Here is a 14010-nt window from a genome sequence, read left to right on the forward strand (position 1 = left end):
TTTATGTGTTATGTGTTCCGGGTTACGACCCGATGCAGTATGCAGTTTATGTGTTCATACTAGTTCATATGTTTATGTTATGCTATGTTATGCTATGCTATGCTCAGTTAGTTTCCGGACTTCGGTCCAATGCAGTTAGTTCCGGACTTCGGTCCAATGCAGGGGACAAGGTCCCAGTCAGTTCCGGACTTTGGTTCGATGCAGTCAGTTCCGAACTTTGGTCCTATGTAGTTACTTCCGGACTTTGGTCCGATGTAGGGGACAAGGTCCCAGTCAGTTCCGGACTTCGGTCCGATGCAGTTTTCAGACTTCGGTCCGATGCAGTGTGCAAGGCCCAATATGTGTTTATATGTTATTGTATGGTATGTGGTAGCTTGGGGGATCTCACTAAGCTTTGTGCTTAGAGTTTCAGTTTTGGTTTCAGGTACTTCCGCAAGTAAAGGGAAGAGCTCAGTTTGATGGCATCGCACACACTATAGCTTCAGTTTATCCTGGGAATTGTTTTAGCTTGTCATAGATATGATTTGATACAGTCTTGATACAGTTTACTCGTAATACTTTGCTATGGTTTTGAGATATTAGAATACGAGTTTTATTTTATGATATTAACATGATGTTTTTAGTAATTATTAAACAAAAATTTTTGGGTCGTGTTTTGAGATGTTACATTCTGCAAGCAAAAAAAAATTGAACCAAATCGTCAAAAGAATAAGATACTGAAAATGATACAAATATATATATATATATATATATATATATATATATATATATAGAGAGAGAGAGAGAGGGAGAGAAATAAAGGCGTGTCTTTTGAAGCGTTCTTCACCTAAAATAACGCTTGTCACCTACTTATGTATGATCTAGTTACCGACATCACCAAAGTAACCCATAGACTTCGTAGGACCATGTTTGATCGTAGTGAGGCAAGGGTTTCCTGAGATTTTGAGTAAAAAATATACAAAAATAAGTTGGGAAAGTAGAATATAGTTAACATAACAACATGTAAAAGAAAGTAGATACTTGGTTCATGTCTACACTAAAGATGCTCGATGAACAAACATGAAAGTACCTGAGAAGAGGAGTTAATTTCGGTCTCCTTCTAATATGTATGCAACCACAGAGAAGGTAGATGAGCATAAGTACTATGAGGAAGGAAGAAGTCGATAAGCCCTAACGAATATACAAAAAATAAAATAAAAACATGAAATAGAAAAACATATCATGGAATGTTGGTTATCGATCGTAATGGTGGGAGAGCTAAAGCGGGGGGGGGGGGGGGGGGAGAAACAGGTGGTTGTCGATTGAAGGGTGTGCAACAATCGCAGTTCGCCATGAGAGAGAAAGTACAAAGGAAAGATGAGGAGAAGATGGTGTGTAGTGGTGTTGGTTACCGGTTATTGAGAAAGAGGAGATTCGTGGCAGAGGTAAAGAAGTAGACGGTAAATGAAGAAGAGTGGAGATGTTATATAAATGGTCAAGAAGATTAATTGAGGTATAACATTATAAGGCCGAAGAAAATGATGAAATAGTAGGGAGGTTGTTCGACGGGATATGGAATGAAATCAGGTCAAAGCCATAAGTATGTTCACCAAATAATAATAATTGCATAAACTTGTTGTATATGATGCATAAGAGTTTGTACCTCTTAAAATGCAACATTTAAGACTAAATGCTTATTATGGTGTGTGTAGACATATATATATATATATATATATATATATATATACACACACACACACACACATATACTAGTTTATAACCCGTGGGAACCACGGTTATAAAATTAATTAAACTTTAATAGTTAAAATTTAAAATTATTAATAACTTATTTTAAATTAATTATTAATTAAGAGGTTTTTTTAGCTATATAAAATTATAATCATTGATTTAAATAAATATTTAAAATTATATCACTTTATAATTTGTATTAATTTTATTTTAATTTTTATTCTAATGTTGTTAATTTAATGTAATTAGAATGAGAAATTTAAAATTTAAAATTTGAAATGGAGAATCAATATGTTGACAAATGGTATGCATTAATTATAAGACATAATAAGGTGAAACATAGCAAAAGACAAATAAAATTTGCATTAATTATGAGATTTAATATGATGATACATGTCAAAATGAGATTAAAAACTACTCTTTTATTAGAATACTTATATATATATATATATATATATATATATATATATATATATATATATATATATATATATATATATATATATATATATATAATACTAGTGGGGTACCATCGCGATGCGGCGACGGCTATTTTTCCTTTCGACAAAAAGATTCTAGGCGCCGATTAGTTCTTGTTAGGTGAAAAGTTATCTCAGTGAGGTGGTGCGACTGTAATCGTATATGATAATAAATGAAAACCAGCATGTTACTATTTTAATATATATATATATATATATATATATATATATATATATATATATATATATATATATATATATATATATATATATATATATCGATAAGGTTTATACAAGATTTGATTTTATATATCACGCAAAACTTCTTGATACACCACATTTGATGTGTAAATTCCTCTCCCATGAAATTCTTTTGTAGGTATCACTAAGACCTTTGTATTTTCACGGGATATCCCTCTGGAAAGTGCCACATAAAGTTGCCCATGCGAGAATACTGACTCTGGTAGATAAACACCAACGTTTGGAATTGTTTGGCCTTGAGCTTTATTGATTGTCATAGCAAAGCTAAGCCGAATTGGAAACTGTTTTCTTTTCAATTTGAATGGAAACATGTCATCATCAGATGGACAAAGAGGGATTCTTGGTAAAAAAAACTCGTTTTCCGGCATGAAGGCCAACCGCTATTTCCGCATCAATCACGTTCATCTGAAAACCTCTACATATCAATCTTGTGCCGTTACATAAACCATTCGAAGGATTAATATTCCTTAACAGTATTATAGGGCATCCAGTTTTGAGTCGAAGGTAATGAGGAGGTAAACCACTGATATTGATAGAGTTTAAGAATTCCATCGGATAGAAATTGTTCTTATCATCTTCTGCCTCATCAAAACTATAGTAAATCCTCTCCTCTCCACAGAACCTATCAATCAGTTGATCATTAATTTCATCAACACTTTCATTTTTTGTTGATAGTATCGCCTTGGAAATAATATACTCTGAAGAGCCTCCATTGATGTGCAAAGAAGGAAAGATTGCATTAATCAACTCATCTTTTGATTTGTCTTGGCCGGTGTGACAACCCTGTTTTTCCCAAAAGCATTGTAAACACTCGAAAGCTAAAAACAACGAAATTAACCTCGAAAATAAAGTGTTCAGGTATCTAAGTTGGGATGCATCGAACATTAGATATCATGCCCAGGTTTCCAAAGACATAAAGAACACTCAAAACTGAGTTATATTGAAGAAATTATAACCACTCGCATAATTACGACTCGACGTTAAAACATAATTTGACGTAAAAAGTGAACTCTCGATAAAATACATTTTAGCCTTAAAGTATCTAAACAAAAGTCGTAGATCTCGTTGAAAGATGAGCGTGCATAAAAAGATCGCCCAATTTGGACCTCGTATGAAGAAGTTACGAATTTTCAAAGTTTCGTAACAGTAGTAAAGGGCTAAAAACTCGGATTAAAGATCGAATATTATTTAGCTATCGCCACCTAAACGGAAGTTGAAGATCTCCTCGGTGGTAATAAAACAATAAAAAGACAAACGAAAACCGACGTCGAATAAAGAACCTATGAAATTTTAACGAACTTTAGGAGGCCCGGCCTATTAAAATTATATCATTAAAAATAAAGTCAAAACTAGCCGACAGAGTCTAAATGAAAGTTGTAGAGCATAATCTCACCTACGCGTGGATATAAAGAACGCGAAAAACGGAGCTCGTACGCGAAAGTTACGGAATTTAGAAGTTGGAAGCAGGGATTACGCCCTGCGTAATCTGGGAGTACGCCCCGCGTACTAGACCCAGGGTCGAGTCCCATCGGCCCGCCCAAACTACGCCTAGCTAGCCAGGAGTCGTAAGCCATGACGCCTTATTACGCCCCGCGTAACCGAAGTACGCCCCGCGTACTGACTACGCCCCGCGTACTCCGGCAGTACGCGCCGCGTACGGGGGTTTTCAGCCCTATAAATAGAGGGCATAAGACTCGGGTTTTGGCACACCTTCACTATTTCTCAGACATTATCCCAGCTCCAGAGACCCTTTTCTCACCTCGGTTTCCGCACTCGAGCCCCGACGAAAGATTTACGTTGCAGAAGTTCCCGAAGAGCCCGACGACGCAACTATCCGCGATCGAAACTCTGCTCAACTCTAGCCCCTCTCTTCAAACTTAACGAGTGAGTTCATACCCCTACTTTTCAATTCTTTTACATGTTTTAAGGGGGGGAAATACAAGTACATTACACGTTAAAAGTATCGTTTTCTAAACATAAATGAAATTTCTAACTTCGAATATCGATACACATATCTTATGTATACAAGGACAATTATATCACTAAGTTAGGCTACGAAATGGAACATACTATTTGAAAACTATAATGGGTATAGTTAGCAAGTCAATCCTACATTTTTATACAATTTGAAAAACGAAACAGTTTCAAAAAGGAGTAAAGTCATTTCATTGTAAATCTATTTATACTAGTCAATGTGAGACATTTAAACTTCAACGTACATTTTTGTATGCATTTCAAGTCCTGTATTATATACCATAATCTCTTGGAGGGAGAGCGTGATACTTGTGTATAGATCTATACGGGATTGACAATCCCGCACCTAAACTACTAGCTATAGTTAGACCGGCATGTCTGGGGTGACAAATGTCATAACACTGCAACACTTGAAGAATGTTGTTACAGGCCGTCAGTGTCAATAGTATGGTTATAAAGCTCACATAAAAAGTATAAAACAAGATTGATTTACGAGATTCATATGTGCATCACAGTTTTCTTACATTATAATTTCATACTAAATTTTTGTCATTGTTGTTTATAAAAGTTACTAATACACTTCCAGTTTTGGAACCTTTTTCATTCTTACAAGAAAATATTGGATTTTCTAAAAACCTCGTTTACCAAATTACTACCAAAAGGAATATACTTTTCAACTCGGAGCACTCATGAACTCACCAACTTAATTGTTGACACTTTTCAAAACCACTTGTATTTCTCAGGGAATCAGTGATACAGGTAAACTACCAGCTTTTGGAAGAAGGAACATAAAGGATGATTTTATCATTAAGCATTTAATCATCATATTGTAATATTCTTTTGATAACATGTATAACGCAACAATACACGTTTTCATTGTTATATATATGATGGTTGTGTTACTTTCTTTACAATATTCAATCGTTGTGATACTACGTGAAGTCATCCACCCCCGAATGTTTCCGCCATTCTGGTTTGGGGGTGTGACAGATTGGTATCAGAGCATTGTTTATAGTGAACTAAGTATATCTAACCACATAAGATATACAAACTATAAATACAACGGGAACCAAAAACCCTCTGATAACAACATTTTCATAGCAATACATTTTCTTTTAAATACATACATTTTTACCGCACGTATCAGTCTCGCGTCATGACAAGTTTTTCTAAAAAGTAGCATGGCAAGTTGCAATACCACGATTGAGCCTTGGGGTATGTAATCAAAACAAGAATAAATATAACCTGATCAACTATATTTATCCTGGATTTGACCAATATACGTCGAGGAATGGTCGTAATAGTCAACAAGCCAAAAACTTATAAAAATCTAAATTCGCTAAATTGAAATAATATAAGTCTATTATTAAACGAAAAAAAAAAAAAACTCATACCTCTATCCCAGTACAGACAAATGGCCGGATTTCCTTTACCGGGAGACCCCTACTACCTAAATCAAGGTAACGGCGGCTGGATAGAAGAAGACCCGGAGGAAGACCCAGAGGAAATCGAAGAAGAAATCGAAGAAGAAATCGAAGAAGAGGTCGAAGAAGAATTCGAAATCGAAGTTGGAGAGGAATACGAAGTCGACGAGGAGATCGTGGAAATTTCTAGCGGAACAGATTCTGAACCAGAAGTAATTGACCCTCCCATCCCCCATCCTCCAGTGATCAGGCCACATCAACCGGGACCCATTCCCATATGGGGAAGCCACCTCTACTACTGGAGCCGTCAGCAAGGCGTGCGTCCTCCATTTGGCATGTGTCGGGATTTTTACAACGTCAGTGGAGGAGGCTCCGCTGATCGAGCACTCCCCGTTGTCGTGAACGCTATAGCTAACCAGAACTACCAGGCAGAACAACAAGCAACCAGAATTTGAGAGATCAATGCTGCTACCCAAGGTAACGCCTCCGACATCAGCCGTTTGGACGGACTACATGAGAATCTCCAAATCTACACGGGGACACTACAGAACCAAATGATAACAGCGCTAGATGACATAAGAGAGATGAAAGAACAACAAGCGGAATTCGAGAGGCGACTGATGGGAGTCAAACGGTCAGATGCCGAATCCAGCTCCAAACGCCACAAGTAGAGTTTGTTCAAGCTCCAACAAATTTTGATATAGACTAGGACTGCGGATAAAGTTTTTCTCTTATTTTCTTTTGTATCTGTAAAACGGAGACCTCTTAATTAGGTCAAATTTTCCTAGAAATCTAATGAATCACACCTTAGGTGTGATATATATATATATATATATGCAGTGCCTCTTTATATACCTCTCGAAATTAATTAAATTGTTATATCTAACTTGAAACCAAAAACTAAAGTCAAAACAAATTACAAGATACGACTAACTCTCAATTACACGATTGTCAAAACATTAGAAACTTATAGTATTCATTCTTATTTTCTCTACCAGAACATGCCTCCTCGTAGAACAACACGCAGAAACTCAACTCCAGCACCACCTCCACCACCTCCTCCAACTATGGATGCAGCTATGTTCCAAACTGCTGTAACAGCCGCTGTAACCGCGGCGATGGCTCAAATGAGCAACAATGGGTCGGGAGGTGGAATAAATAGCTTTACCAACGGCCCAAGCCAAGGCCGTACTGGGGTCTGCACTTACAAAGACTTCACTAATGGAAAACCTATTCCCTTTTATGGAACTGGAGGAGTGTTGGCTCTGTCCCAATGGATAGAGAAGACGGAAGCCGTATTTGAAATTTGCGCATGCCCGGAAGAAAGCAAAGTAAAATTTGCTGCCTGTACATTCTCTGAACGCGCCTTGACATGGTGGAACGGCCACGTCAAGACACTAACCCTGGTGGTGGCAAACTCCATGGGTTGGGAGAATTTGAAGCGAATGCTCCTACGGGAATACTGCCCAAGGGGCGAAATTCAGAAGCTGGAACAAGAATTGTGGAACCTTTCGATGAAAGGATCGGACATCGCAGGCTACACCAATAGGTTCAGCGATTTGATAACGCTTGGTCCTGGGATGTTAATTCTAGAAAGCCAAAAAGTTGAGAGATACATCTGGGGATTATCACCCCAACTGCGAGGAAGTGTACTAGCTTCAAAGCCCATGACCTTCGACAGTGCCAAAGAACTGGCGCAATCGCTTGTGGATCATGGTGTCTGCCAAGGAGTCACGACTATCGCAACTGAACCAACCAAAGGGAACAATGACAACAATAACAACAGCAAGAAGAAGTATTGGAACAAGAGGAAGGGACTAACCTCGCAGGAACCTTCAAAGAGACAAATGGTGGCGATTCATGCTGCTACTACTCCCAGCACAACTCCTACAACTTCGACGCCAACAAAACAATATGCAGGGAACTTGCCAAAGTGCAGCAAATGCAACTACCATCACCACGGTAATTGCCGCGAAATGTACTGTAAGAACTGTGACAGGAAAGGGCACACAGCCCGTTTCTGTAAGGCACCAGCGCGGCCATTCTCTCAAGTTCCTAGTACTGGGGTAAGTCAAGCCTGTTATGGATGTGGAGAAACCGGGCATTTCAAGAGGGACTGCCCCAAGACAAGGAATGTTGGTGGTATTGGGAGAGTGCTGGCGATAGGTCAAAATGAAGCAATAACTGATCCAACAGTAGTTACGGGTACGTTTCTCCTCAACAACATTTATGCATGCATACTATTTGATTGCGGTGCGGAGAGAAGTTTTGTGAGCCATAAATTCAAACATCTACTTAACCAGAGACCCCAACCACTTAATAAAATATTCACCGTAGAAATGGCTAATGGAAAAACAGAAAGCACAAGTGATATGTACGTCGGGTGCACATTAAATCTAAACGAACATTTATTTCCAATCGACCTTATGCCCATTTCGATAAGGAGTTTTGATATAATCATCGGTATGGACTGGCTGAGTCTTCACCATGCCGACATTCTTTGCCATGAAAAGGCCGTTCGTCTAAATCTTCCCAACGGCGAAAATCTCATCATATATGGAGACAAACCTAGTGCAAAATTACAAATCATCTCCTGTATTAAAGCACAAAAATATCTTCGCAAGGAATACCATGCCTTTCTAGCCCACGTAGTAGACCAGAAGAAAGAACCAAAGAACATTAAAGATATTCCAGAAGTCTGCAACTTCCCAGACATTTTCCCAGAAGATCTCCCAGGAGTCCCACCAGAACGTCAAGTCGAATTCAGAATCGACTTGATTCCCGGAGCCACCCTAGTAGCAAAGTCACCGTACCGTTTAGCTCCAGCCGAGATGCAGGAACTGTCCAGTCAATTGAACGAGCTGTTGAGCAAGGGATTCATTAGGCCAAGTTTCTCACCATGGGGTGCACCAGTCCTGTTCGTGAAAAAGAAGGACGGATCTTTTCGCATGTGCATCGATTATCGAGAACTGAACAAACTGACAATCAAAAACCGATATCCCCTTCCACGTATAGACGATCTTTTTGACCAACTACAAGGAGCGAGCTACTTCTCGAAAATCGACCTAAGATCCGGTTATCACCAGCTACGAGTACTAGAAGGAGACATCCCCAAAACGACTTTCCGAACACGATATGGTCACTACGAGTTTGTAGTGATGCCCTTCGGATTGACAAACGCTCCAGCAGTGTTCATGGATTTGATGAATCGAGTATGTCGCCCTTTCCTGGACAAATTCGTGATCGTGTTCATAGATGATATACTCATCTATTCTAGAAACCAGGAAGAACACAGCCAACATCTCCGCCAAGTTCTGGAAACATTAAGGGCAGAGAAACTTTATGCAAAATTTTCCAAGTGCGAGTTTTGGATTCGAGAGGTGGATTTTCTAGGACACGTAGTAAGCAAGGAAGGAATACACGTGGATCCCTCGAAAATCAAGGCAATAGAGAATTGGACGATCCCAAGAACCCCTACAGAGATCCAACAATTTTTAGGACTCGCCGGGTATTACCGAAGGTTCATACAGAATTTTTCCAAGATTGCCAAGCCACTCACCACCCTAACTCAGAAAAATGTGACCTTCGACTGGAGAGAAAAACAAGATGCCGCATTTCAAACGCTAAAACGAGCATTGTGTAGTGCGCCCATCCTAACCCTGCCAGAAGGGACAGAGGACTTCGTGGTCTATTGTGATGCATCAAACCAAGGACTCGGGTGTGTCCTGATGCAACGAGGGAAGGTCATCGCTTATGCCTCAAGACAACTAAAGACGCATGAAGTGAACTACACAACGCACGATCTTGAGCTAGGAGCAGTCGTTTTCGCTCTAAAGATATGGAGACACTACCTCTACGGCACAAAATGCACGATCTTCACTGACCATAAAAGCCTTCAACATATTCTCAACCAGAAAGAACTCAACATGAGACAAAGACGGTGGGTAGAGCTACTAAGTGATTACGAATGCGAAATTCGATATCACCCCGGAAAGGCTAATGTAGTGGCGGATGCACTCAGTAGGAAGGAATACTCGGGTCGCCGAGTGAAGTCCCTAACTATGACGATCCATTCCCACCTGTCCACGCAAATCAAGGAAGCCCAAATGGAAGCCTTGAAAGCTGAAAATGTAGCAGGAGAAACCCTAAGGGGGATGGATAAGAATCTTGAAACCAAGAACGACGGAGTTCATTATTTCATGGATCGAATATGGACACCAAAGTTTGGTGGATTCAGAGAAATCGTCATGGACGAAGCCCATAAAACACGATACTCCATACACCCCGGCTCCGACAAGATGTATCTCGACCTCAAGAAGTTGTACTGGTGGCCGAACATGAAAGCCGAAATTGCTACCTACGTGAGTAAATGTCTGACGTGCGCTAAGGTCAAAATAGAATACCAAAAACCTTCAGGTTTATTACAACAACCAGAAATACCCGAATGGAAGTGGGAGCGGATAACTATGGATTTCATAACCAAGTTACCCAAAACGACAAACGGACTCGACACCATTTGGGTAATTGTCGACAGGTTAACTAAATCAGCGCATTTCCTACCGATCAAAGAGACGGATAAATTGGAGAAGTTAACAAGAACGTACCTCAGGGAAATTGTACGACTGCACGGTGTGCCCGTATCCATTATCTCGGACCGAGATAGTAGATTCACCTCAAGATTCTGGCAGTCGCTACAAAGAGCTTTGGGGACAAGACTAGACATGAGTACCGCCTATCACCCTCAAACCGACGGCCAGAGCGAGAGAACCATACAAACCTTAAAAGACATGCTGAGAGCCTGCGTAATCGATTTCGGTAAAGCATGGGACACACACCTACCCTTGGTCGAGTTCTCGTACAACAATAGCTACCACACCAGTATCAAAGCTGCCCCGTTCGAAGCCCTCTATGGCCGCAAGTGCAGGTCACCTTTATGCTGGGCCGAAGTGGGAGACACCCAACTAGCAAAAGGACAAGCAACTGACAACACACTTACTGGGCCAGAAATCATACGGGAAACTACGGAGAAGATTGTTCAAATCCGAGAACGTCTAAAGGCATCAAGGGATAGACAAAAGAGTTATGCAGATAGGAGACGAAAACCCTTGGAATTCCAAGTTGGAGACCGTGTCCTACTAAAAGTCTCGCCTTGGAAAGGATTGATACGCTTCGGAAAACGTGGAAAACTGAACCCCAGATACATCGGACCATTCGAGATCCTTGCGAGGATCGGTCCAGTGGCTTACAAACTTAGACTACCTCAGGAACTCCACAATGTACACCCTACCTTTCATGTATCAAACCTGAAGAAATGCTTATCCGACGAGACCCTTGTCGTCCCTCTAGACGAAATCGCAATAAACGAAAACCTCCAATTTATAGAGGAACCGGTAGAGATCATGGATCGGGAAGTCAAAAGGACTAAACAAAGCCGCATACCTATCGTAAAGGTCCGCTGGAACGCCAAGCGAGGACCTGAATACACCTGGGAACGAGAGGATCAAATGAAACAAAAGTACCCGCATCTTTTTCCTAATTTGTAATAGTGATCTTAGATTAAATTTCGGGACGAAATTCCCTTAACAGGGGGATGATGTGACAACCCTGTTTTTCCCAAAAGCATTGTAAACACTCGAAAGCTAAAAACAACGAAATTAACCTCGAAAATAAAGTGTTCAGGTATCTAAGTTGGGATGCATCGAACATTAGATATCATGCCCAGGTTTCCAAAGACATAAAGAACACTCAAAACCGAGTTATATTGAAGAAATTATAACCACTCGCATAATTACGACTCGACGTTAAAACATAATTTGACGTAAAAAGTGAACTCTCGATAAAATACATTTTAGCCTTAAAGTATCTAAACAAAAGTCGTAGATCTCGTTGAAAGATGAGCGTGCATAAAAAGATCGCCCAATTTGGACCTCGTATGAAGAAGTTACGAATTTTCAAAGTTTCGTAACAGTAGTAAAGGGCTAAAAACTCGGATTAAAGATCGAATATTATTTAGCTATCGCCACCTAAACGGAAGTTGAAGATCTCCTCGGTGGTAATAAAACAATAAAAAGACAAACGAAAACCGACGTCGAATAAAGAACCTATGAAATTTTAACGAACTTTAGGAGGCCCGGCCTATTAAAATTATATCATTAAAAATAAAGTCAAAACTAGCCGACAGAGTCTAAATGAAAGTTGTAGAGCATAATCTCACCTACGCGTGGATATAAAGAACGCGAAAAACGGAGCTCGTACGCGAAAGTTACGGAATTTAGAAGTTGGAAGCAGGGATTACGCCCTGCGTAATCTGGGAGTACGCCCCGCGTACTAGACCCAGGGTCGAGTCCCATCGGCCCGCCCAAACTACGCCTAGCTAGCCAGGAGTCGTAAGCCATGACGCCTTATTACGCCCCGCGTAACCGAAGTACGCCCCGCGTACTGACTACGCCCCGCGTACTCCGGCAGTACGCGCCGCGTACGGGGGTTTTCAGCCCTATAAATAGAGGGCATAAGACTCGGGTTTTGGCACACCTTCACTATTTCTCAGACATTATCCCAGCTCCAGAGACCCTTTTCTCACCTCGGTTTCCGCACTCGAGCCCCGACGAAAGATTTACGTTGCAGAAGTTCCCGAAGAGCCCGACGACGCAACTATCCGCGATCGAAACTCTGCTCAACTCTAGCCCCTCTCTTCAAACTTAACGAGTGAGTTCATACCCCTACTTTTCAATTCTTTTACATGTTTTAAGGGGGGGAAATACAAGTACATTACACGTTAAAAGTATCGTTTTCTAAACATAAATGAAATTTCTAACTTCGAATATCGATACACATATCTTATGTATACAAGGACAATTATATCACTAAGTTATGGCTACGAAATGGAACATACTATTTGAAAAACTATAATGGGTATAGTTAGCAAGTCAATCCTACATTTTTATACAATTTGAAAAACGAAACAGTTTCAAAAAGGAGTAAAGTCATTTCATTGTAAATCTATTTATACTAGTCAATGTGAGACATTTAAACTTCAACGTACATTTTTGTATGCATTTCAAGTCCTGTATTATATACCATAATCTCTTGGAGGGAGAGCGTGATACTTGTGTATAGATCTATACGGGATTGACAATCCCGCACCTAAACTACTAGCTATAGTTAGACCGGCAGGTCTGGGGTGACAAATGTCATAACACTGCAACACTTGAAGAATGTTGTTACAGGCCGTCAGTGTCAATAGTATGGTTATAAAGCTCACATAAAAAGTATAAAACAAGATTGATTTACGAGATTCATATGTGCATCACAGTTTTCTTACATTATAATTTCATACTAAATTTTTGTCATTGTTGTTTATAAAAGTTACTAATACACTTCCAGTTTTGGAACCTTTTTCATTCTTACAAGAAAATATTGGATTTTCTAAAAACCTCGTTTACCAAATTACTACCAAAAGGAATATACTTTTCAACTCGGAGCACTCATGAACTCACCAACTTAATTGTTGACACTTTTCAAAACCACTTGTATTTCTCAGGGAATCAGTGATACAGGTAAACTACCAGCTTTTGGAAGAAGGAACATAAAGGATGATTTTATCATTAAGCATTTAATCATCATATTGTAATATTCTTTTGATAACATGTATAACGCAACAATACACGTTTTCATTGTTATATATATGATGGTTGTGTTACTTTCTTTACAATATTCAATCGTTGTGATACTACGTGAAGTCATCCACTCCCGAATGTTTCCGCCATTCTGGTTTGGGGGTGTGACAGCCGGTGTAAGGAATGCACATATCATCAGGTATTCGGACAAAACTTTCATCGATGGTTTCTTCATCTCCGTTGCCAATTCGTTTCAAAAAATCTGAAAACCATGGATCGGCCAGTGCTCTCATATTTATAGTTAAACGTATTTTTTTAATCAAAGACCAAAGAGGTGACATCCTCAAACTGGCGTCTACAATCTGTGCTCTAGTAGCACGTCTGATTACTGGTAACACCTGCCTAAAATCGCCTCCCAAGATCATTATCTTTCCACCAAAAGGGAGGTTCACCTTTGTAATGTCTTGCATCGTTCGATCCACCGCCTCTACTGCTTGCCTATTCGCCATTGATGCTTCATCCCATATG

General features: G+C 39.8%; 1 protein-coding gene across 1 annotated transcript; it reads right to left on the reverse strand.

The window, feature by feature from the left end:
* Positions 1-2786: 2786 nt before the first annotated feature.
* On the reverse strand, positions 2787-13991 carry LOC145045529 (uncharacterized). Its single transcript, XM_078993855.1, has 2 exons — positions 13692-13991; positions 2787-3251 (listed from the first exon to the last, which is right to left on the reverse strand). Exons 1-2 carry the CDS (start codon positions 13989-13991, stop codon positions 2787-2789), a joined length of 765 nt encoding a protein of 254 aa, XP_078849981.1.
* Between the last annotated feature and the right edge of the window lie 19 nt (positions 13992-14010).

This window comes from Lactuca saligna, chromosome 5, assembly GCF_052625555.1.
Source record: "Lactuca saligna cultivar CGN05327 chromosome 5, ASM5262555v1, whole genome shotgun sequence".
NCBI lineage: Eukaryota > Viridiplantae > Streptophyta > Magnoliopsida > Asterales > Asteraceae > Lactuca > Lactuca saligna.

Bases quoted from the DNA above. Each gene is read 5' to 3' on its own strand.
- LOC145045529 (XM_078993855.1), bottom strand. From the start codon at position 13,991: ATGGCGAATAGGCAAGCAGTAGAGGCGGTGGATCGAACGATGCAAGAC. The intron at 3,252-13,691 runs GTCCGAATACCT...TGGGAAAAACAG, and splicing joins AAACCATCGATGAAAGTTTT to GGTTGTCACACCGGCCAAGA.